This window comes from Halichoerus grypus, chromosome 4 (genome assembly GCF_964656455.1).
Source record: "Halichoerus grypus chromosome 4, mHalGry1.hap1.1, whole genome shotgun sequence".
Classification (NCBI taxonomy): domain Eukaryota; kingdom Metazoa; phylum Chordata; class Mammalia; order Carnivora; family Phocidae; genus Halichoerus; species Halichoerus grypus.
The window spans coordinates 97197466-97224627 of NC_135715.1; the positions used below are offsets into that span (position 1 = coordinate 97197466).

Genomic DNA, 27162 nt, shown 5'->3' on the forward strand with positions numbered 1-27162 from the left:
AACCACCAAATGTATAGCCAAGTTAGACTGAGATGCAGGTAGCCTGGAGACTTGGGACATGCAGGTGGCATCTGAACAGGGGCAGTCACCGAGTCCTTAACCTGGAGCGTCTATACTAATTCTGGTTAGTTAGAATTGAATAGACTTGTAGGATACCCAGGTGGTGTCAGAAAATTGTACTGGAATAACACAGTTAATCTCTGAGCCAGAAAGGCAAGAGAATGGAGTGGTCTGGAAGAAAATACTGTTATATGGCAATGCTAAGATTTGGAGGTTTTGCCTACATACATCTATCTTATACAGCTTTTGTATAAGACACTTTAGGAGAAGGTCAGAATAATCATTGGCAGTAATTCATCTCAAAGATTTTAGTTTTAATTTTTTAAAAATCCATTTCAATAATAATGGAAATAACAAGCAATGATAACAACAGAGCTACCATTCATCTATCATCAGCTCTGTAAATTGCTTATAATTTTGTAGTTCTCAATAGTTCTAACCCTTCTCATGATAAATATTGACATAGGTACCCTCACCCTTATTCTTCCTTTTTCTGTCATTAGCTTATTGTGTATGGAAACCCAATGGAAGTTGGTCTGCACAGAATTTTTTTAAAAATATTTATTTATTTTTATTTTAGAGAGAGAGAGAGAGAGAGAAAGTGAGCAGGGATGGGGCCAGTGGGGGGCAGAGGGAGAAGGAGAGAATCCTCAAGCAGGCTCTCTATTGAGCATGGAGCTGGATGCAGGGCTTAGTCTCAGGACCCTGAGATCATGACCTGAGCCGAAATCAAGAGGCAGATGCTTAACTGACTGAGCCACCCAGGCGCCCCCTAGTCTGCACAGAATTTGGGTGATGATGAGAAGATAAGGTCTCATGTCTCTCAACATTACACTATCAAGGGGGGTATTTTAACACAGTAAGGGGAGGTTTACTGTTATTTAAAAATCGGTCAAGAAGATGAGCACACATAACAAAAGAATATAGGAGAAACTCCTTTAATAAACCCTGCATTATCCCACCAGCAGGAGTTCCTTTCTTTATGTTTTGGAAGACCACTTCCCCACCTGAATTATTTAAAGAACATCTCACCTCCCTAGTCCTCATCCACTCTCATGTGACGTGACGTTCCTCACACAAATTAACTTCACACGTTCACACTTGTGTCTGTGCCTCCGGTAACAACATTGGAGTATCTTTTACAGTTCCTACAATTATCCAGTCTGGCACTTTATTAATTATCACTATACTGCCTCCAGCTTATGCAGCGCACAAACTGGGAAACTTTCCAAATGCCTTTTCAGGGGCGCAAGCTGCTGAACCTTGTCTGAATTTAGAGAGCTGTGTGCAGGTCACTGATGCTGCAAAGTGACTTGTTGATGGTACATGTAACTTAGTCAAGGGACATCAGAAGTCTCGGGAAAATCCCCCTTAGCATAGCCTTTAAAGTTATCATCTGTTGCATCGGGGAGATTCATTCTTTCTAGCAGCTACAGGAGACCCCTTGATTTACACTGACCCTAATTATAGACATTGGTATAGTTCTGGTTGAGACTCAACTTGATATGACTTTAAATTAGTGTTTTGAAAGGTTTATTATTGCCAATAAGGGTATTATGTTACCTACACATTTAATAAATTACTATTGAAATAAAAGGATGCAGAAATAGTTTCTGCGTGTGTTTATTAGGATTATTTAACAATAATGCCTACCAGAGCATTTTTTTGACACCAGACATGGCACAAAGGACATTAAAATACATGAATCCTGCCCTCTAGGAACATTCAACTAAAGCCAAGCGAGGCAGGATAAACAGGAAAACAATCATGCACATGCTTAACTAAACCAATTAAATGAGGAAGACATTTGATCAAGTTGAGAAAAAAAAATGCATTCTTCCAGGCAGCTTGCAAAGATTTTGTTGTACCTCATTTGTATGTATCATTCAGTTCTACCAAAATGCATTTATTGAACATTCACAATATGACCAGTACCATAGTAGACATTGAGAGTGCTAAAAGGTTGAAAAACCGAGTTCACTAGAATTGTTGCCATCCCATATTGGCAAGATAAGACAAGCACTATGTTTCTCTTTGGTCCATGGTAGAGTGGGAGTCTCCAACCCAAATGCCAAAAGGGACTGGGTATGGAGTGGCAGAATTAAGCTGTATGGGTAAAATGAGGTTCAGACTGTCTAAAAGGGACAATAGTTCCTTAGCTTCAGATAAGCATTATCTTATAGGAAAGTGGATACAGTATTCTGGTGTTCCAAATTTTTTTCAAGATCAGCTAGAAATCAAGATTTTAATTTACAATCTTATGATTTTTAACTATAGCCCAATACTTTTAAATATATTTATTAGGCATCAATTTCTGCCTGGGGGCTACCAGTTTGCTAATTTTTGGTAAAGTAATAACTGCCATAAAGATGAAGGAAGGGAAAGAAGAAAATGAGAAGAGATTTAAAGCACAGAATGGTGGGGCACCTGGGTGGCTCCGTCCGTTAAGCATTTGACTCTAGATTTCACCTCAGGTCAGGATCTCAGGGTCTTGCGATCAAGCCCAGCATGGGGCTTTGCACTCAGCAAGGAGTCTGCTTCAGATTCTCTCTCTCTCCCTCTAATCCTCCCCTCACTCACTCTCTCATGCTCTCTCTCTCTAATAAAATAAGTTAAATGAACTCTTAAAAGAAATAAAGAACAGAGTGGTATCCTTTTCATATATTTTGTGGTAATGTAAGTGAAAAATTCATGATCCAGTGTTTTCCAGATAAATGAAATTATAGAGTATGTTATTAGAATAATCTTAACAAAATGTACAAGAAGCTTAAAGAGATTACTGGAAAGGTGGGGGTTAGCCCCATGGATTATTGCTATTATTAATAATGCACGCACTATTACTAATATGAATATAGCAGAGCTGATCACTGTTTTCATGAATGGTCAAGTTTATAGCCAAAAAAAGGCAACAAAATCAGATTTGAATTTAGAGCAACTACTCCGGCAGTGGGTAAAAAATGAGTTGGATCTGATGACAACATGAGGTCATTAGATCTGGTGAGAAGCTCTCAAGACAATTTGGGCAAGCAATGCCAAGAAGTTAAGGATGAAACAAGGGCATAGAGAGGAAGGGACACATGCAAGGGAGACGGTTGATAAAAACAAAAGAATTTAATGATTAGGTCTAAACACTGAGGAACAAGGAAGTGTACAAAACAATTTTGTGTTTCAAGTTTCTGTCACTGGTTGAATGTTGCTATTTCAACTTAAATTGGGAAAGATGAAAAAAATGCATATTTTGAGGAAAGTTTGAAACATGCCATTTTTAGATGTGTTACGGTTGTAGCCCTTTTAGAATATCCAACAGGAAATGTTTAAGATTTTGTATAAAAGCTTCGAGTTTAAGAGATATATCTAGGATCTGCCTTATTAATCAGTTATATAGAGCATTAGAGAAAAGTTTATATTCCATGCAAATCCACCCCCATCAAAGAAAAGGGACGAAATCCTGAAAACAGCATAGCATGCCCTACTAGGGATGGGTCAGTAACAATGCAGGTATTATAAGTATTGTTTACTAATACTTTTATTCTTTAAATGTGTATGTTTTGTTTTATACTTTTGTTCAACTTGCGCCACTTGTTGTAATACTTTCACGACTTTACCTGCTCCCTATTCAAATTGTATTTCTCTAAAATATCCTAATTCTCCCTCTTAAACCTTTCCTGTCCTTTTCAGCTCAAGTGATTCATCTGACCTTATATGTATGTAATTATATGTGCAGTTCATCTAATCATTGATCACTGTTTCATGATTGCTCTTCTAGGGTGTTTGCAACTGCGATTTACATCTTTTATTGCTACAGTAATGCCCCTATTAAGAGGCTCCACTGTAATGATTCACTCTTGTCAGAAACATTATAACTAGAGGTAGAAATAAGATAATGATAGTGTTCCAAGATGTTAGATACTGAAGATCGTGGCAAGAAATCATTAAATACAAACTTAAATGTCAGAAGTGCCAGAAAATATAAAACATGCATTTCAAGACATCAGGCTGAGAAAGGATGGAATGAGAGGAGGAGAATCAGAGATGGGGTTAAAATTAGCACATACTGGTAAGAAGGTTGGGTTGCCTTAAGATTGAGATATGACAGAAGCATGAGAACTGTCAGTTTGGGTGAGTATTGTTCTAGTTCTTGTAAAAAGCTGGTGATAAAAATATTTATAGGCACCTCTGCTTACAAAAATAAATAAATAAAACAGAAACAAAAAACAAAAAACAACTGGCCCAGGAACTTGAGCTGGATAATGCTCTAAGCTTTAAAGTGTAGGTGAGTATATCTTTAACAGATGGAGAATGATGAAAACAGGAAGGTAAGTCTCTGTGGGCCCTATAATCTTTCCCTTCCTGCTCCCTGTACTTCCAACCTACCAAACTCCCTACAGACACACACACACACACACACACACACACACACACACCCCTTATGTTTAATTAATTTGGGCCAAACTTCCCTCATTACCCAATATCATTTTTAGTGTATTGATACCTGACAAAAATGTTTAGAAAAATCATCTCTTATTCTAGAAAAATAAAATCTTAATTTTTCAAATACGTGATGAAGCATATATTATGAATAAGTTTCTTTAACACTGCAGTTCTCAAAGGACCATTAAATATACATGATGAAGGATTTTAGAAAACAGTTGACCTTAAATGGATGGGGGGAGAAAAATGGCCACTATGCAGTTAACTGACTGATACGGGGGAAAAGAAGATCAAAGAATGCCAGAAAAGAAGGCAAACCCAAATGCAGTCCACGGTATGATGCTAAGAATGGGCTCTCCTTCTCTGCCTGGCTTCAAATGAAATGAACGAGGAAGAGGCAAATAGATTATTTTTCATCTTGTAGCTCCAAACAAAGCCATGATTTGTTTTTATAGCCGTAACTGTGTCTATATGCAAGGAACTTTAAAATCAAATATTTTATTGTGTATTTTTCCACATTCTCTTTTCTTAGCTACCCAATTAGTTAGTATAGTGTTTGAATTATATTTCTTTGTGATACCCATGGTATCCATGCTGCATAAACATAACAGATGGTCTCTTTCTTTTTTACTTAGAACCATGTATCTTACCGATACTAGAATATTTGGTAAAACTACCAAATGCAGAAAATGCCATGGTACAAGTAGGTAGTTTTTAAGACTATTGAATTGGTACCTACTGAGCCCTATAGAGTACCTCACATATATATTTATTGCTCAATTAAACAGCCAAATTAATATTTATTGATTTGGATCACAGACCACACACTAAAACATTTAAAAAACATTTTTTATTTTTAATAAGATGGTGAAAACTAATGGTCTCTGAATTCTATTAATAACTTAAAAAAACAGGGCAGACAAGGTGACTTTGAGGAGAAGAGTGTCAATATTGTTCCTTCCAAAAAATCAATAAATTAGAAAATCTTTGGCTGGAGGAAGAAGGAAAGGGATATTGTAACATGTGTGTGTATATAAATTATTTCTTTGAAGTTCAGTATGTGCTATTCTATTGACTCTTCAAATTGTCTAGGGCTTAATGATTAGGGCTGTCTAATCATCATATTTTGAACATATTTTTCCTTTAAGTGGTTACATTCAGGTACCACTGGACTATAGAGCATTTAGAGCAACGGAAGACATGCAGATGGCCTGCAGACCCATGAAAAGATGCTCAACATCACTCATCATCATGGAAATGCAAATCAAAACCCCAATATCACTTTACACCTGTCAGAATGGCTAGTATCAAAAAGGCAAGAAATAATAAGTGTTAGTAAGGACGTGGAGTAAAAGAAACCCACATGCTCTGTTGATGGGAATATACAGGGAGGAGCCACTATGGAAAACAGTGTAGATGTTGGTCAAAAAAATTAAAAATAGAAATACCATATAATTCAGTAACTCCACTACTGAGTATTCACTCAAAGGAAATTAAAACACTAATTTGAAAAGATACATGAAACTGTATGCTTATTTACAGTAGCATTATCTACAGTACCTACAATATGGAAGCAACCCAAGTGTCCACCGATAAATGAATGGATAAAGAAGATGTGGCATAAGTGTATGTATGAATGTATACGCATCCACACATGAACACACACACTGGAACATTACTTAGCCATAAAGAAGAATGCAGTCTTGCCATTTGTGACAACATGGATGGACCTAGAAGATATTATGCTAAAATGAGTGAGGTCAGACTGAGAAGGACAAACACAATATGATTTTACTTATATGAGGAATCTAAAAAAAAAAAAACACACCAAAATGAACGAACAAACAAAAAGCAGAAACAAATCCATAAATACTGAGAATAAACTCATGATCACCGGGGGGGCGGGGGGGGATTGGGTGAAGGGAAGTGGGAGGTATACAGGCTTCCAGTTATGGAATGGGTAAGTCGTGGAGATGACAGGCACAGCATACGGAATATACTCAAAGGTATTGTAACAACAATGTATGATGACAGATGGTAGCTACACTTGTGGTCAGCATAGCATAACCTATAGAATTGTTGAATCACTAGGTTATACACCTGAAACTAATGTAACACTGTGTGTCAACTACTCTTCAACTGAAAAAAAAAAAGAAGAAGAGAGCATATAGAAAGATATGAAAAGTTATGGAAGTCCTAAAAATAATCACATCAGAATTTCTGGATGAGTTTTCTACATCATAGCCTAATACATGTTCAACAGAATGCTTATAAGATCGGATGGGTGGACTAGAGCCCTGCAGCAGCAAATTGCTTCAGTCTATTCTTGCTGCAATACTCCATCAGGTAAATATTAGAGAATATGATTTCACAGACCTAGTTAATAGGGTTATTATTTTATTTTATTTTTAAAGATTTTATTTATTTATTTGAGACAGAGAGAGAGAGAATGAGCATAAGCAGCAGGGAGGTGGGCGGAGGCACAGGGAGAGCAAGAAGCAGACTTCCCACTGAGCAAGGAGCCTGATGCAGGGCTCAATCCCAGGACCCTGAGATCAAGACCTGAGCCAAAGGCAGACACTCAACTGACTGAGCCACCCTGGTGCCCTAGAGTTAATATTTTAAAATATGACATGTGCATTTCAGGTATTTATGTTAGTCATATGATTTTATTTCTGCCATAGGCAAGAAGATGGCTACTGAGAGCTTGGCAATTTCCCTATTTTTAAAAAGAAAGGAAAACATAATGAGCAATATTGCTTTGTTAAAAAAAAAAAAAAAAAAAAAAGTTTTAACCTGCCTGACTCTTCCTTAAAAATGAAAGAGAAATGGGGAAGTATTAGTGCTTTAAAAAGTAAATTTTCTTAAGAGCTCATCATTTTTTCTTATGGATGAAAGGCCCATTTAAGTTCATATGACATCAAAAATTTAGCATTGCCATTAATAATCCCAAATAAAAAGAGAGAGGGCAAGTTAGTAACTAAAAAGAAACTTGTTTGTTTCAGATTTGGTATATTCTTGTATATTCCTCTTTAATATTATGTTTGATATCTACTTCCTCCTCTCTATTTTCTATCTTTGGTGAAATTATCATATATAGAGTATAATATTTATACTCTATATATGTTGTTTTCATCTTAATGGGTCTTGGGTGCACAGAATTAGATTAATAATAACTTTTCTATCATGTGTGATTCATGATAAATTTGACAAATAAAAATACAGGATATCAACAAATATAATGTAATATATAAAAAATAATGATAAACCATATAACCATGAAAATAACATGAAAAGAATGGAATATCTTAGAATAGTCATGAAAATAAGTGAACTACAGCTAAATGCAAATATGCAAGAATCAGTAAAAGAATGCTGAGTGATAAAGGGAAGTTTAAGAAGTCATGGGCTGCCTGATTCCTCTATTAAGAGTTCAAAGCCAATTAAGACTAAATAATATGTCACTCAGGCAAACACACATACACACACAAACTGAGTTAGATATTCATCAGAAACCCAAAGATGTAAAAATAATTTCCAGAGAGAATTAGTTTAAAAGTTGAGTTGTCATTTACTAAATTGCACTTTAATGGTCCAAAGCTAAAAGTCATTCTTTATTGTCCACTTTCTCAGAAATGTCCATTAATAGACCTAAGCTCAGTTGAGGACACCAGGGGTTGTGTGCAACTATGACTGAATAAATCTCTGTGTTCTAATTCCCGATACACACAAGCAACCATTATCTTATGGTATAAAGGGAGGAATTTGTGGGTTGTAGGGCATGTGAATACTCTACTTCACACAATAGTGACAAACTGTTACCCAAAGTAAAAACACAAATTACACTCCTGTCAGCAATGAATAAGAGACCATGTTCTCCACATTCATTCTAACACTTGGTAATACCAGTTAAACTTTGCCAAATGGATAGATGTAAAATGCAATCCCCTTTTTGACCATCACTTTTCTGTTTATGAATTACATTAAGCATCTATTTATTTGTTTACCAACAATGTTTCTTTTTGTAAAAAGTCTATATATTTTGCTCATTTTTCAACAGAATTGGAAGAGGTTTACTGGTTTTTTGTTGTTGTTGTTGTTAACTAATGCTTTTTACTATGTCTTTATCATTTACTACCTGACATTCTTTAGTATGCTAAAATATCTGTCTGTGCACTCCAATTTTAACATGAGGTTATAATAGATACAGGATACAAACAACAAAAAAAACAAGGATGTGACATTTAAAGAAGAAGATTCTAAATATGCAATTTACTTGAAAAGCCAAAGAATAACAAGGATCAGGCTTTCAGCTATGAACATCAGTATTTCTAAAGTATGTTAATAGGCGGTCTTTTAATACTCATGCTCAGGACTCATAATAATAAATGGATTCTCCATTTCCTTCTCATTTGTCAGTATCTACTCGAAAGCAGAGATAATCATACATGATCCTTCCCTGGTAAAGCAAAGGGCAATAGTGAAGGCAATCTTCCATGGTGGCATAGCACTTTCCATTTATTTAAGGAAAGAAAGAGGGCCTGCAAAATTAAGTCACATCCATTGGAATGACAATATGGAACAATCAAAAACTGCCTCCAGATTCAATGTCTTGAGCCCAAATTACCAGCTCAGCTTAGAAGGACAGGGTTTTTTTCTCTTCTCTCATAGTCACAGTTGGAAACTTCGCTGCTCTCTCCTCAACTGTGCTCAGAAGCTCAGTTAGACATCCACCAGAAACGCAAAGATGGACATAAAAATAATTTTCAGAGTAAATTAGTTTAAGAGTTATCATTTACTAACAAGGCATTTTAAATGCCCCAAATAAAAAAGTCATTCCTTGTATTGTCCTCTTTCTCAGAAATGTTTGTTAATACCTTTAATCTTCTTCTGAAATGTAAAGAAGGCAAATATCAATTATTTTTCTGTATATATTTCAATCTCCAATGAAGGCTGTTTTAATCCAAAGGCATGAAGAAGGTATTCAGATTGTACATTTCTTTTTTTGTTTTAATATGAATTTTATTTATATAATATAAATATAAATATTTATATAATAATATATTTATATAATAATATAATAATAATAAATATAATTTAATATGAATTTTAATATCAATTTTGGAAAATTGAGGGGAAACTTAAGGGGTACATTTCCAAAATCGTATGGGACAGATGATGCTTTTAAACTTTATTAAATAGGTACTTATGGCTGAATGAGTTCATTCTAGACATTTATTCACAACTTTTCTCATTGTCCCTCCTTAACTTTTTAACACTTATTACTTATTTCTTCTTCTACCATTAATAATAGATACATATCAACTAAGAGATTTGAAAAACAATTTTCCCTGGACTTTCCAAATGGTGGTGAATGAATAATTCCACTGAGATAAAGGATAAATAGAAATATCTAAAGAAAAATTTTGCTGCTCATGATTACCGATGCAAAGACCCAATGTGAAAAACTTGTGCAAAGGAATTAATAGAAAAAAACTGAACCAACTACCGATGCACATATGGCAAGATGATGCTCAACCTCACTCATAATTAAATAAGTACATATCAGTATAACAATTAAGGGCTATTTTTCATCAGCCAAATTGATACTAATAGAATAATGTTGATAATACTGAGTGACAGCAAGAGTATAGCAGTCGGCAATATCATATACCATTGGTGGACTTAATACAATTTGATACTATTAAATTTCAAATTGACCTTTCTTTTGACACAGCAATACTCCTGCATGAATTTAGCCTACAAACACATTTCAAAAATAGTTGCCAAGTATATTCCAAATGTGTAACAGGAAATAAATAGTACATCATGCAAAGAAATTCTACATAACCATTAAATAATGTTAGACAAAAACAAAAGGGTTCATGTAAACAGATCAAGTTACACTATTAAATAGATAAAAAGCGTAGGCTCTCCATTTTGTTGAAGTTAAATATATACACACACATACATATGAGTGTATATATTTGGAAATATATTGTTTATGTACAGACCTATGAAGATCTACAGACATATTTCTGGAGAACTGTTTGATATTACTTGGTACCAATGTGTACATAGACATATTCAAAAAGGATAATGAGTGATATGGAGAAAGATTTTATTTTCGCTGTATATGCACACGTGTAGCAGCTCTGCCCAATAGGACTTTCTGTGATAATGGAAGTATTCTGTATGTACACTGTCTAATGAAGTAGCCCTTGGTTTCATTTGACTATTAAATATGTGAAATGAGGCTGATGTGGCTAAAAGATGTTTTTTTTAAATTTCATATGATTTTAATTAATTTAAAAATAAATGTAAATAGCCACATGTTAGCTCATGACTCTCAGATAATTCAGTAAACTGTTTATAGTTTCTAACCATATATTTTCATTCTGTTGTTTAGAAATGTCAATGAGAGAGATTAAGAATATTTGTATTCTTGGGCGCCTGGGTGGCTCAGTTGGTTAAGCGACTGCCTTCGGCTCAGGTCATGATCCTGGAGTCCCTGGATCCTGGAGTCCCTGCTCGGCAGGGAGCCTGCTTCTCCCTCTGACCCTCCCCCCTCTCACGTGCTCTCTCTGTCTCATTCTCTCTGTCTCAAATAAATAAATAAAATCTTTAAAAAAAAAAAAAAAAAAAAAAAGAATATTTGTATTCTTAATTATATTTTATTAAACTATCCATTAAATGTCAATATTTTAAGGACATATATAAATTATGGAATGATCAAGGGAAAAAAGAAGGCCATTGAACTGTACTACACAAACATAAGCTCTGATTTATTCAAAACTTATAAGGGTAAGTGCTTTGTTTCCTAACAAAGAGAACTCACAATGTGAATTTGTTCTTATTTTTAGAAAGAACAGATGAGGGCATATGTAAGGATGTAAGATTACTCTGTGTATTTATATGAATTAAATCTTAATTTATCACTACTCTTATAAAAAATGGAATGTTATTCTAAGTATTTTTCTTCTAAAATAAATACCACATGGTCTTGCCAGAGATATGATTCTACCTCTTCTTTAGGTAGAAATACATCAAAAACTAATGATGTACTGTATGGTGACTAACATAACATACTAAAATAAAATAAAAAACAACAAAAAAGAAATACATATTTTATCATAATTTACTTTTTAAAATTATAATGCAATTATTCATTTATCTTAGGTGTTCTTTTCTTTCTCAGTGTTTTGTTAAAATCAACAGTATATACAACTGAGTCCTGAAGAACATTTTTGAAAGTTGTATAAATAAGAGAGAACTATTTAAGGATAGTCCAGGTATTTAAAGTAGGCTGAAAAAGGTTCATAATGTCAGACAGTGTAGCTGGTAAAGGGTAGGATTTTCATTACAGTCTCTCCCACTTCATATAATAACCCTTGGTCATTGACTATTTGCATTAAGGCTAAGAAACTGCAATCATTCAGTTAAATCAAAGAGTCAATTATCCAAAATAAATGGATGGATGGATGGAAGGAAGAAAGGGAGGGAGGGAGGGAGGGAGGAAGGAAGGAAGGAAGGAAGGCAGGCAGGCAGGCTGATCAAGACAAAGTTATCTAAGCTGCTTTTTCATGATGAAAATGACATCATTATTTTACAGAGAACATCTAATTAAGGTGAGAATAGATAATTATACTTAGTTATATTATACTGCGGAATTCCTTATACTCCTTCCTATTTCAGTGAAACTGAATGTAGAATATAAAATGTATGTAAAAGTCTAAAGACAAGAGGACATATAGGAAGAGAAAAAATCAAAAATAACTAAAAACTTCTAAATTTAATGAAATATATTAATGTACATATTCAAGAAACTCAACAAATTTCAAGTCAAATAAATTCAAAAAGATCCTCACCTAAACTAATCACAAATTGTCAAAAATCACAATGAAACATTTTGGAAACAACAAGAGAAAAACAACGTATCACACAGAATGGATCCCTGATAAAAGTAACAGCTAACTTTTCTTAGGAAACCATAGATGTCAGACGTTAGGATGACATTTTCAAAGTATTGAAAGAAAAACACCATCAAGAAATAAACTCTATACGGAGCTAAAAACACTCCTTCAAAAATCAAGGAGAAATTAAGCCATATCTAGATTAAAAATCCTGAGAGCATTTGTTACTACCAGACTTGTACTCTAAGAAATACTAAATACTAAATACTAGATTATTTATTAATACTAAATACTAAAGGGAATCCTTCAGGCTGAAATTAAAGGACACTATCCTGTAACCTGAAGAAGAAATAAAATGACCCAGTAAAGTTACCTGCATGGAAATCATGAAAGGCAGCAAAGCACACTGTAACTCCTTTCTCCCCCTATCTATTTAAGAAGATAGCTTCATAGGGGCACCTGGGTCACTCAGTTGGTTGAGCATCTGACTCTTGGTTTCGGCTCAGGTCATGACCTCAGAGTCCTGGGATTCAGACCTGCTTCAGGCTCCCTGCTCACCAAGGAGTCTGCTTGAGGTTCTCTCCCTCTGCCCCCCCCCTCACTCGCTCTCACTCCCTCTCTAAAATAAATAAATAAATGAATAAATAAATAAATCTTTAAAAGAAAAGAAGATGGCTTCATAAACAATAATTATAAAATTGTGTAGTTAGGCTTAAAATGTATGAAGATATAACTTGTATGACAATAAAAATGCAAAGGAGAGAGAAGAAATGGAAATATGTTGGTACAGTTTTTGTATACTATTTCCATCAGGAAAATATACCAATTGTAAACAAATATGTACTTGATAGCAGAGTTCCAAAATACATAAAGAAAAATCAAAAGAATTGAAGGGAAAAATGGACGGTTTAGCAGTAATGATTAAACTTCCTGACCCCAATTTCATTAGTGGATAGAACAACTGGTGGAAGATAAGTAAGGAAATAGAATACTTGAACAACATTATAAAGCAAAAAGATCTAATAGACAGAAATCACTAGCAGAATATATATTCTTAGAAGATGCATATAGAACACTCTCTAGGGATAGACCATCTGTTAAATTACTGGTTGACCTTAAAATTCACATGAAACACTCTCTAGGGATAGACCATGTGTTAATTTATGGGTTGACCTTAAAATTCATCTGAAATGAAAGGGATTCAGAATATTCAAAACAATCTTGAAGAAGAATAAAGATCAAGTACTCACACGTCCTGCTTTGAAGTCTTATCACAAAGTTACAGCAATCAAGACTGTGATAATGGCATAAAGATAAACATATAGATTAAGAGAATAGAGAGTCCAGAAATAAATCAACACATTTGTGGTCAACTGATATTTTACAAGGGTGCTAAAACCATTGAATGTGAATAGTCTTTTCAAACAATGTTGCATGGACAAGTGAATACCCACATGCAAAAGAATGAATTTGGATACCCTACCTCACATCATATACAAAATTAACTCAAACCACAGAACTAAATGTAAGAAAAAAATTATAATATTTTAGACAAGAACACAGGAGTAAATCTTTATGATACTGGGTTAGGCAATAGTTTCTTAAATTAACAACAAAGTACATAAGACAAAAGAAAAATAGATAGATATATTTTATTTCATCGAACTTAAAATAGTTTGTTCATCAAAGGATACCATCCAGAAAGTAAAAGATTACACACCTGTGAGAAATGATTTGCAAATTTTATATATGACAAGGAACTTGTATTTTGCATATATAAATAGACACTTAAAATTTAGCAGTAAAAAGACAGTCTAGTTAAAAAATGGGCAAGGAATTTTAACAGAAATTTCTCTAAAGAAGATATTCAAATGGCCAATAAGCACATGAAAACATGCTAACATCATTAGTAAATGAAGGAATGCAAATCAAAAAGACAGTAATATACCACTTCCTATACACTAAGATGGCTTCAATAAAAAAGACAAGAAGAAGCATTGACAAAGATGTGAAGAAATTTGGTTCCTCTCATACTGCTAGTGAAAAGGTAAATAGGTGCAACCACTTTGGAAAATAATTTCATAGTTCTTCAAAATGCTAAACACAGAGTTACCATATGATCCAGAATTATACTCCACAATAGTAGAAGTATGTTAAGAACAATGAAAACATGTGCCTACACAAAACTTGCATACAAATGTTTGCAGAAATATTATTCATAATAGCTTCAAAATGAACCTATTAAGGGCACCTGTGTGGCTCAGTCAGTTAAGTATCTGACTCTTGATTTTGTCTCAGGACATGATCTCAGGGTTGTGAGACTGAGCCTTGAGTTGGGCTCTACGCTGTGCTTGTAGCTTGCTTAGGGTTCCCTCTCTTTCCTTCTCCCTCTGCCCCTCGTCTCACCCCTCAAAAAAAATGAACCAATTCAAATGTCCATTAACAAATGAATGGATAAACAAAAGTAGCATATCACACAATGGAATATTATTTAACAATAAAAAGAATGAAGTATTGATATATCCTAAAACATAAATAAACCCTGACATATTGTACTAAGTGAAAGAAATTAGTCATAAAAGACCACATACTGTATATTTCATTTATCTGAAATGTACAGAATACACAAATCTGCAGAGATACAAAGTAGACTAATAGTTGCAGGAAGCTGCAGAGGGAGAGTCCAGGAGAAAGACTGCTAGTGTGTAGAGTTTACTTTAGGGACAGCTGAAGAAAACTCTAAAATTAGACTGCGATGATGGTTGCACAACTCTGTGAGTATACTAAAAACAATGAACTGTACATTTGAAATGGGTGAAAATTATGTATGTGAAGTATCTCTCAATAAAGCTATTATAAACACACACACAACACACAGACACATACACACACACACAAGGGACTGGGGGGGAGAAGATGGAAGAGGAGGAAATTAGAAAAAAAAAAAGAAATTGAAGAGTAGTGTGATGAAGTCAGAGGATTTAGTGAAATTTCCATGGTTTAATTTCCTTCCCAATTGTTAAAATTAAACTTCAATTCAGCTCTAGTTTTCCCACAGCCAAAAGTTAGGGGAAAAATCAATTATAGGAGTCATATTTTGCTTATCATATATCAATTAATTAAGAGATGAATAAACTGAGGGTTCTAGAGGGTTAGGGGGGTGGGGGGATGGGTTAGCCTGATGATGGGTATTAAAGAGGGCACGTACTGAATGGAGCACTGGGTGTTATATGCGAACAATGAATCATGGAACACTACATCAAAAACTAATGATGTAATGTATGGTGATTAACATAAAAAAAAAGGATGAATAGATTTTCCTGAAACTAAGGTGGAAGGGACATTTCTTTCAATGTCTAATAAGCAATGAATATATTGGAGGATGAAATGAAGCTTCTTATATGTATATATATTTCTTGGATATCCTATGAATTAACAATGTGTCAAAATAATAAAAATATGTTGCAAAGAATCAAGTAATTGTTTACTATCTTTCAATCTTTGCTGAAAATAAATACTATTCATTTCAATAATTGGAAGATCTTTTTACTTGCTTGTAATCTGATGGGCTCACACCTTAAGTGAGTGGCAAAAATTATTATTTTGGTTTATAAATTATCCTTTTTTCAGCTGATTCAAATTTTAGGAGAGTTAATTAAATCTCATTTTTCTCCTACATTCTCTCATGGACCACTATGAATCCAATATTTAGAAAAATGATATGATGTGGAAAAAGAAAATAAATAAAAAACATTCATAAAATGTGCACTAAGTGTCTACTCAGGGCTATGCCTTCATTGTTAGTCACTGAAAACACAAAATTGAGTAAGTCTTGGTTAGCTGCTTCTCTTAAGATATTCATAAAGTAGTGAGAAGTTTAATGAAAGGTATAAAAATGTATCATCACTGCTTAATCAAAATATCATCAAATTTATCTTTGAATAAGCTTACATATTTCTGGATTTCTAAATCAATAACAACTTCATTAATTATAGTAACCATCTATTTAACTCTTTTGAAATTAAAGTTTTAATTTTAAGATTTCAATCAAGGAACCTGATACTCTATATAGAAAACCAAAAAGACACCACAAAAAAACTGCTAGAACTGATACACAAGTTCAATAAAGGCACAGGATACAAAATCAACATACAGAAATCTGTTGCATTTCTATATACCAACTAATGAAGCAGCAGAAATAGAAATTAAGGAATTAATCCCATTTACAGCTGCACCAAAAACCATACCTAGGAATAAACCCAACCAAGGAGATGAAAGACTTGTACTCTGAAAACTATAAAATACTGATGAAAGAAATTGAAGATGACACAAAGAAGTGGAAAAACATTCCGCGCTCATGGATTGGAAGAACAAACATTGTTAAAATGTTTATACTACTCAAAGCAATCTACACACTTAATGCAATCCCTATCAAAATACCCACAGCAATTTTCAGAGAGCTACAACAAACAATCCTAAAATTTGTTTGGGACCACAACAGATCCCAGATACCCAAAGCAACCTTGAAAAAAAAGCAAAGCTGGAGGCATCACAATTTCAGACTTCAAGTTATATTACAAAGCTGTAGTAACCAAACAGTATGGCACTGGCACAAAAATAGACTCATAGATCAATAGAACAGAATAGAAAACTCAGTAATGAACCCACAACTATATGGTCAATTAATCTTCAACAAAGCAGGAAAGAATATGCAATGGGAAAAAGAGTCTCTGCAACAAATGGTGTTGGGAAACCTGGACAGCAACATGCAAAACAAAGAAACTGGACCACTTTCTTACACCATATGCAAAAACAAATTCAAAACAGATTAAAGACCTAAATATGAGACATAAAACCATACAAATCCTAGAGGAAAACACAGGCAGTAACCTCTTTGACGTCGGTCAGAGCAACTTCTTTCTAGACACATCTCCTGAGATAAGGGAAATAAAAGCAAAAATAAACTGTTGGTACTTCATCAAAATAAAAATCTTCTGCACAGCAAAGAACACAATCAACAAAAGTAAAAGGCAATCTATAGAATGGGAGAAGATATTTGCAAATGACATATCTGGAAAAGGGTTAACATCTAAAATATATAAAGAAATTATACAACTCAACACCCAAAAAATGAATAATCCCATTAAAAATGGGCAGAACACATGATAGACATTTTTCCGGAGAAGACATTCAGATTGCCAACAGACACATGAAAAGATGTTCAACATAACTGATCCTCAGGGAAATACAAATCAAAACTGTAATGAGGTATCACCTCACAGCTGTCAAATGGCTACAATCAACAACAAAAGAAACAGCAGGTGTTGGCAAGGATGTGGACAAAGGGAAACCCTTTTGCACTGGTGGTGGAAATGCAAACTGGTACAGCCGCTCTGGAAAACAACATGAAGGCTCCACAAAAAGTTAAAAATAGAACTACCCTACGATCCAACAGCCACACTACTAGGTATTTACTCAAAGAATACAAAAATACTAATCCAAATGCATCCCGATGTTTATAGCAGCATTATCCACAATAGCCGAATTATGGAAACAGTCCAAGTGTCCAATGGCTGATGAATGGATAAAGAGGATGTGGTGTGTATATATACAATGGAATATTACTCATTCATAAGAAAGAATGAAATCTTGCCATTTGTAACAACATGGATGGAGCTAGAGTATTATGGTAAGCAAAAGAAGTCAGAGAAAGACAAATACCATATGATTTCACTCAGATGTGGAACTTAAGAAACAAAGCAAATGAGCAAAGGGGGGAAAAAAGAGAGAGGGAGGCAAACCAAGAAACAGACTCTTAACTATAGAGAACAAACTGATGGTTATCAGAGGAGAGGTGTGTGGGATGATGGGTAAATAGGTGATGGGATTAAGGAGTACACTTGTGATGAGCACTGGGTTGTATGGGAGTGTTGAATCACTGTGCTATACATCTGAAACTAATATTACATTGTATGCTAACTGGAATTTAAATGCTTAAAAAAAGTACTGAATGATCTGATCAATTATAATTAAAATAGTACATTTTTTTTAAAAACGTACATTTTTAACACCCAGGAGATGATGGATTCAATTTCAACAATCTATGTAAACTTCCTAATTTTGCCACAAATCTTTTTTAACCAAGACACAGAAATTCCTTTATTGTACTGTTATATACAAAAAACAAATATAAACATATACCTATAACAACTGAACACTAAATAGATCTTAATGTCAAGATTAGTTGGAAAACATTAAAATAGAATTGACGACTTAATGCAATTTTAAAAGCTAAGACACAATGTTGATTCCTCTATTTCTGAAAGATACAAAGCAGTTAGACAAAAACCTGTCCACTCTATCCTCAAACAAATCCTTGATCCACCTACTTTGCATCTTTTCTGTTAGTCCATTCTAGTTCAAGCCCTGAATCTTCTCAATGAGAGAAATACCATTGCTGTAGCCATCAAAGTGGTCTTACAATTTCTACTTTAACATCCCTAGAATATATTCCTCACATAGCAGAGTGTTCTTTTAAAATGTGACTCAGATATCACCACTTTCTTTAAAGTGTACCTATTGCTTATAAAACAAAACCTTGGCCTATAAAACAACATAATTTTTCTCATAATTATTTCACTGGGTTCATCCAGTACCATTCTTTACATTCTCCATTACTTATGTATTTTCTATTCTTAAAATAGATCTATACAGGTCCCACCCAAGGTTCTTTGTAATTATTCTTTTTTGAGCCTACAAAACTCTTCACCCTAACCTTGGAATGTTGCCTCCACAGTGGACCTTTCCTGGACACCTGATCCTTTTCTAACCTTCACTCCATGCTACTTTTTTTTTTTTTTTCAAGGACTTAATACCAGCTGCAATTGCTCGTATAACAAGGCTGCCTTGTTCAACATGTATCCCCAGAACCTGGAATCTTATCTGATACATAGCAGGGGCTCAATAATTTGTTGGCAAGTGAATTAATAAACTAAGATATGATGAGTCATTTTAACAATGATGCAGCAATATTATAAAAACAGAGAGGGAGAAAAATCTCTGTAAGCTTTTAAGAGAAGGAAGAATCTCAAATGTAGACTAGATTTTTTTCAGACATATCCATCAAAGGATAAAAGAGAAGAAAAGCAGGGTGGTGAGTGGCTTGATGGTGGTGGTGGTGGTGGTGGTGGTGGTGGTGGTGGTGGTGGTGGTGGTGGTGGTGTGTGTGTGTGTGTGTAATACAGATAAGGTTGTTTCTCAATAGGCAGCATTTCCAAAAGAATTGAAAATAATTGCATGGAAAGAATGATGACATAGGAGATAGTCATTGAAAATCCAAAATACACCAAAAACAAATATGGTGACTTCAGCCAAGCTAAGGCAAATAAAACCATTTAAATCATATTTTCCCTTTTATTTATTTTTTCTTTTCCATTCAGTGTCCAGTACTTTTCCATTCAATGTCTACTGCTTTCTTCCTGATTAGCTGATGGTAAAAGAAATACGTGTGTGTGTGTGTGTGTGTGTGTGTGTGTGTGTGTATTCTCACACACACATATAAACATATATATTTCTTTAATTCAAGTATCTTTTATAAAAGTTTTAAGTAATAAATGATTGTATGGCGACTAACAATAAAAAAATGAAAAATAAGAATAAAAACTCCTTATACAAAGATATTAAGGAATTTTAATTTATTTTACATTTTCTTAAAAGGGATTTTGAATGAAAAACTCATCTAGGTATATGAGAGCAACGTTAGACTAAGAGTCAAGGAATTTGTATTCTAGTCTTAAGACTCTACTAGAAGCATCAAGCAAGTCACTTTATTTCTTTGGGTCTCAGTTTCTTTTTATTGAAACCAAAGTGGAAGACAGGGAGAATGCTTTCTAGCTCTGTAATAGGCTGCCATTATCATTTAATGTTTGCTGAATGCTGAATGCCCTACATTATGTTCCATAAACAAACCAAAATACTAATTTACTATATTCACAGTGTACTATGAAAATATCTGTACTCTTTACTATAAATGGTTAGTTACAAAGTTCTGCTTAATGCATAGTTCTCCATTAACAAAGTACACAGGCCAAAGTTTCTGAAACTCAAAAAAAAAAAAAAAAAAAAAAAAAAAAAGACAAAGAAAAGGAAGAAAATCCCAGTATTATCAACTTGAAAACCTTCAAAGGTCTCTTAAAATGCATTTTTCTTGCTCAAATTCCACCATGAATTAATAGAAGAATGGGGTATTTCATTATTAGTATTTTTAAAAATGTCTAATTGGCGGGGCGCCTGGGTGGCTCAGTCGTTAAGCATCTGCCTTCGGCTCAGGTCATGATCCCAGGGTCCTGGGATCGAGTCCCACATCGGGCTCCCTTCTCGGCAGGAAGCCTGCTTCTCCCTCTCCCACTCCCCCTGCTTGTGTTCCTGCTCTCGCTCTCTCTCTCTGTCAAATAAATAAATAAAATCTTAAAAAAAAAAAAAATGTCTAATTGGCTTTCCATGACTGGGATGTAGCCAAATATAAAATTCTTCTGAAAGAAAATGAAAGGCAGAAATATTCATCAGATGGCCAAGGGCATATAACCAGAGCCTCGAAATACTCAAAACAGACTGATTGGTCTCAGATACAATTCAGAGCACTGACTTCTCAGGAAGCTGAATTCCAAAATAATTGTAATTAATTGCAATAAATCTGGCTGCCAGCTATATTCTCATCCTACCTGACACACATCAAAACAATTTACACCCCAGTCCCAGGGATTCTAAATAAGAATCTTTACAGAAGTAAATACTGGATTTGTAATAATTTTATTGCACATATTTAAGAGGATATAGTTGAAATAAGCTCTTTTTCAAAGGGTTAAATAAGTGATGTTTAATAAGAAGTGGTATTTTACTCCATACAAAGAAGATTCTTAGATATATTATTTAGAAAAATTTGGTTCCTGTCAAGGATGACATTTAAGAATCTTCATAACAATTAATAGAGCTGTTGATACTTTTTATTAGTAACAATTAACGCTACTCAGGACAAAAATGATTATACCATCCAAGATACTTCATCCCAGTGAATAAATGTGTTTGTAGCATCTGTTTCCTGGATCATTCACAGTGCTAATTAAGGGTGAAATAGAAAATGGAGTGGTCTCTCTTAGAGTCTTTCTCACCTATGGGGAACTGTATGAATAACTGTATGGAATTTTAGAGTAATCATGTCATACTCGCAAACATATGGAGACAAGAATATATGTTCTCACATTTTAAATTTGTCCTTGAGGAGACTTCCAGGTTAAGGATAAAAATTTTTCTTTCTGACTTTCCTGTTTTGACAACCATCACTTTTAAAACTATGCAGGAAATCATTTTCAAATTCATCCAACTTAAAGAAAATTTTAAACAAGCTAAATATACATAGTAGGTTCAATGTTCTCTTTCCTAAGTGAATATAAAAGAAATATTCCAATCTTTGCTGAAAAATATTGTTATTTCTATTCACTTGAATGTACATAGATGGTATGTGTAAAGTTTGATGCTTCTTTGAGGACTAAGAGATGGAAATTATCTAAATAATCTAATTAAATATAATGATCCTTTTTAAAATGAATAATATGTGTATAAAAGGATCTAAATATTTTCAAAGCTGAATACTAAAAAAATGAAAGAAACATGAATGTATCCAATGATAGGGAGTAGTTACTGCTTTGGGGTAGAAGAGAGATATGTCCAGTCTGAAGACAAATAAATTCAATTATTTATAAACACAATATAAATTTATAAACACAATATAAATAATATAATGCCAATGTAGTAATGCCAATGTAAAGAATTACACTGACTGGAACACTAAATAGTCATCAGTTTTTATCTTCTAACTTAGAGAAAATTACTTGTTTCTTGGTCAAAGGAATTGACAATAGCCAGTAACTGATACCAACTTGCCTGAACAACAACAACAAAATATCTCAATTAGAAGTACCCCCAGAAAACTATAAGAAAACTGGGGTCATACTTTTAGCTTGTACTCTGCACTATCCACAGAAGAGGAATCCAAGGCCAAGTGATTATATTCATGCCCGCTGGTCTTCTTCACAGACTAGTCCATAAAAAAGAAGAAACATGTCTCAAGAAAATGAAGCTGGAAGCCTCAGATTACATACTGAATGGAGCATTGGGTGTTATACGCAAACAATGAATCATGGAACACTACATCAAAAACTAATGATGTAATGTATGGTGATTAACATAACATAATAAAATAAAAAAAATCTCTGACAAAAAGAATCACTGCTTTGATCTCACCTTGAAAAATCTACCTTTGAATCATCTCATGGTTTCCCTGGTATCCCTGCCTCGACCTGGATCTTGCAAATTTGGCACTACTGACATTTTCAGCTAGATAACTTTGTTGTTGTTGTAAGGAGCTGTCTTGAGCATTGTAGAATGTTTAACAGCATCTCTGACCTCTATTCACTAGATTCCCATGGTACACTCCCCACTTCCAGCCATAACAACCAAGAATGTCTTCAGAGTTGCCAATTGTCTCCTGATAAAATTACCCCAAATGAGAACCACTGGTCTAAAGAAAGATAACTGTATTGTGTACACGGCAACTGTGTAGGTGTGCGGTTCCTGTGACTTCATTGACCAATCAGTATTAGCTACACTACTGATACCATTCACTACTAGGATGCCAACATATACTGCCAAAGTCAGATCTTTAAAAACAACAACAAATTCTCTATGATTGCAGCCAATGTGTAAAACCATTTGGCCAGTCAGAACTTTCTAATAACCTTTCTGTAGTTCAATTTTTTTCCAAGTTTTTATGTAAATTCCAGTTAGTTAACATATAGTGTAATATTAGTTTCAGGTATAGAATTTAGTGATTCATCTTATATACAACACTGAGGGCTCATCACCAAGGGCTTACCTTTATTTCAAATTTTAAGACGTGAAATTTTGGGTGCCTTTATCCAGTAAGTATTTACTGGCACCACAGAATTTTTTTCCATAGGGCACTTACTTCCTTAAACATGAATCAGAAAATAAGTTCCTTGATTTTGTGGTGGTAAAATAGAGTTGGATCTATTCCCTCCACCCCCACATACCCAATGGCAGAACAAATTAAAAATAAACAAATACAAATATTATGATGGCATGCAAGCCAATGGATGCTATCTCTATGCCTAAGTCAATAAATATTCCCTGGTTCTAATCAAACCTACTATCTTGGAATGGACTATAAAAAGACAGTTGGACCCCCAAAATGTGTAGCTAACATTTTCCTTGGAATCATTCTGCTGCCAAATATGAATTTCTTTCCTCTGTTTTGGGCTATTTTTATAGCATGTTTTTAAAAGCTCTGCAGATTTTCAGAGTCAAAAAGACGTGAGAGTCTTATACATCAGTTACCCATTTCCATATAAGTGCATTAGACCCGTTTCCAATTCCCTCCTAATTTCAAAAAGTGATTTGATAGAACTGTTTATGGCTGCTGGTGTTTTCTGCTAAGACCACTGGTGATATTCAATTTACTGACAGCAGAAAGAGTACATATAGCTAATACTTATGAAACATTTCCTCATTATGTCACTGTGAATGAGGTTTTGTTTGAAATAGTTCTGGCTTTAAGAGATAACATTTTCAAACACTTAAAAATGATGAAGAACAGTTTTGGGGCTAAAGCACTTCTTTTGCATAACTCTTCTTCAAAAAGTTATATATCCTTTAATTTCCTCCTTCATTAGAAATCCACCTATCTTGAATCCAAAAGAAGCCTTAAGACAATTATTTCAGGAAAATGATTTACTTTTGTTTTATTTTTGACAGCCATGTCCAACATTATTGTTACTCATGGAGTCTGCTAACCATGATTACATAGCTAAAAGTACCCACTACTCATATTTAAAATGTTTTTAAGAGGGAAATGACAATGTGGTGTTATCTTAATTTTTAAAATAAACTGACTGTCACATTTTAGAAAAATATGTCCTACTAAATAATAGGCTATTATATTATCACTTTCTATCAATAATATGTTTATTTTCTTAATTGACTTGGCACTTTTATTACAAAGCTTTTATAGTGATCTTAGCCAATTATGATTCTAATTAAAATACTGATAATTGCTCAATGAAAAATCTGCAGTACGAATAAAATTCTTATGCTCTAGTAAGAGATTTTTTTCCAACAGAATGGCCTTTGAGAGAAAGTAAACCCAGACTTTAGCCTAGCATGAGCTTTGAAAAGACGACTACATTTAATAATGCTATCTTGGAGTGGGGAGGAAATGATTAAATGAGTTCCTCTGAAGAGATGTGGAATCATGGTATTTGTATTTTTTTATTTTTTACAGTTTTGAGTTAACTGGTTGCAAATATATGCCATACTCCAATCCCTTATCCGTGCACCTCTCCCCCCCCCCCCCCACTGAATTCTGACACCTCTAGGACTTAGAAATTGCTTAATTATCTGTGTTGTGAGATAAATGTCTTTAGGGAGCCTATGAATCTTAGAAGATCAGTAAATTAGAATATTTACTAAATATGACTCTGGTAATTAAGAGTCACTGCCTACATAAAAGAGAGTAGAAATAGACCTCAAAAGGATTTAAAAAGATTAAGCACACACGCACAAAGATAAAATGGTATTAATCAGTACATGGAGAAACTACAATGAGGTGAGCTGGGGGTGGTGTGAGGGACCAACAAAAGAACTGGGATAATGTAGTAAAGCCACAAGATTTTATTTATTTTTGTTTATTTTTTGATGTATCATAGAGGCTAAGGAAGTAAGGACCAAATGCTGAAAAAAAATACATAATCTATGACCATAGATTAGGTCCACCTAAAGAGGTAAAGACCTCATTAACCTGTATGAAGGGAATGATCAATAAGGAATTATCACATAACTGAATATTCATGTACTGAGTGTCTACACCTAACTTAAATGCTTGGCCACTGAAGGCCTATACTCCCCCTCAAAAATGATACTGTGTGATAAAAAAAAAAAATAAGATATTTAGTTTTTTCCCCCAAAACTAATTTTATTGAAAATCAATTCATATTGACTTTAATCAGCAAATCTTCAGTATACCCTCTCCTCATTACCAACTCCTGCTTTCTGCCTTCTGTCCTACTGAGGGTTTTTTTTTTTTTCCCATTCATTTTAACATACCTTGATGATTCCTTAGCCTTTTCTCTAGTACCCCAGAGGACCATCCAATTAAGAAATAACAGACACTGCTCTAAACATTTATTAAACTTTTTCATTAGGGTTAGTATTATCTGCCCCAAGGAAATCCGTATTTTTACAAAGTGAGCAATCTGGGTTCTATCCTCAGCATTCCACAAGGACTATAAAGAGTTGCATTCCGAGTAGCTGTTTCTCTGATATCTGTGAATTAACCAATTAGTTTAAAAACAAAAATGTCTTTATTCTGTTACTTGTTGCTCTAATTACTAAAGTACATCAGCTGTTTGGTTTAATTTAGCCTAATAGATGCATAACTATATAAGCACTTCCTGATTTCAATGACCATATTTTCTTAATATATAAAAACACTAAACAACAGAAGGGTCCAGTCCATATCTTTCACCTGGCCATCCTATAAAAAACATGAAGTCTAGATGTCTATTCCAAATGTACAAGTAGAAATAAGAAAAAAAAAAAAAAAGGGAGTTGATGATTTGTGCTCACTGATTTAATTTGCATGGAAAATCCTCTGAGGCCTTGGAGTATGTTTTCTTTGTATCCTATGAGGTCATTTAATAGGCAATATATTGAACTTTTGATTATATAAAACCATGAGTGAATAACTACACACTGTTTTTCAGTGGTGTTTGACAGCTAAATTTTGAATTTCTGCAAAAGTTAATTCATTAACACTCACTCTGTAGGTAATCATAGGTAAATCCACCTTAAGAAGACTGAATTTACAAGAAAGACAAAACTCACATTTTTTTGTAAGAGCAACATAAATACATTCTGTTATTTAAACACTGTCAGGCTAACCAGTGACTCTGGAGAAGTAAAATGAAAATGGTAGAAGCCTAAATTATAAAAGTAAAACACATCAGCCCCAGCAGAAAGCCAGTTTTAGAAAGTCTGCCTTCTGCTTGATCCAGAAAACTACAACAAAATTAGAAGTCAGAAAGAATGAAAAGTAAAGAGGGAGAGTAAAAAAAGTAAAGAGGGAGAAAAAAAAAAAAAAGTAAAAAAAAAAAAGTAAAAAAAAAAAGTAAAGAGGGAGAAAAAGGTTGTGATAACTTGTGTTAGATTTTTTTTTTTAATCTTCACATCCGTATGAGTGATCTTACGTAGGAAATATTGGAAGAAACATTGATTCTAGGGAAATTTTATTCTTGGAAACATTTACTCATTGACTAAAAAGGGGAGACATGAAGATAAATGGGGAGACATGAAGCAGATGGGCACATGGGCATTTCCTTTTAATCGATGTACTGATTCTAATGATATGCCAAGCCCTAACTTTTTACCTGAAATGTTTTGCAGGTGCTGGAGCTGAAGAAGAAAAAAGTTACGTGCACCTAGAGAGCATTCTAAACAATACTGAAATGCATAAAGTAATTAATTTTTCATTACTTACAAAAGTTGTGTTTTCCAATAATAATGTGGTGGCATTTGTTTCTATATTCAGTTTAATGACATGTCCACTCTCGCTTTTATACACCACATCTGTATCTGCAACAACAAAGATATTAACAATTGACAAACACATTGACTAGGTAATATAATG

The 27162-nt window shown here is 34.0% G+C and overlaps 1 protein-coding gene across 4 annotated transcripts in view; it reads right to left on the bottom strand.

Annotated features, from left to right (window-relative positions):
• DPP10 (dipeptidyl peptidase like 10) overlaps positions 1-27162 on the bottom strand; it is a 1380361-nt gene that overhangs the window by 299853 nt on the left and 1053346 nt on the right. For all 4 annotated transcript variants that reach the window (XM_078070688.1, XM_078070689.1, XM_078070687.1 and 1 more), the window contains one exon: positions 27013-27107. In XM_078070688.1, the coding sequence (XP_077926814.1) occupies positions 27013-27107 (95 nt within the window). The remainder of the gene's footprint in view (positions 1-27012; positions 27108-27162) is intronic.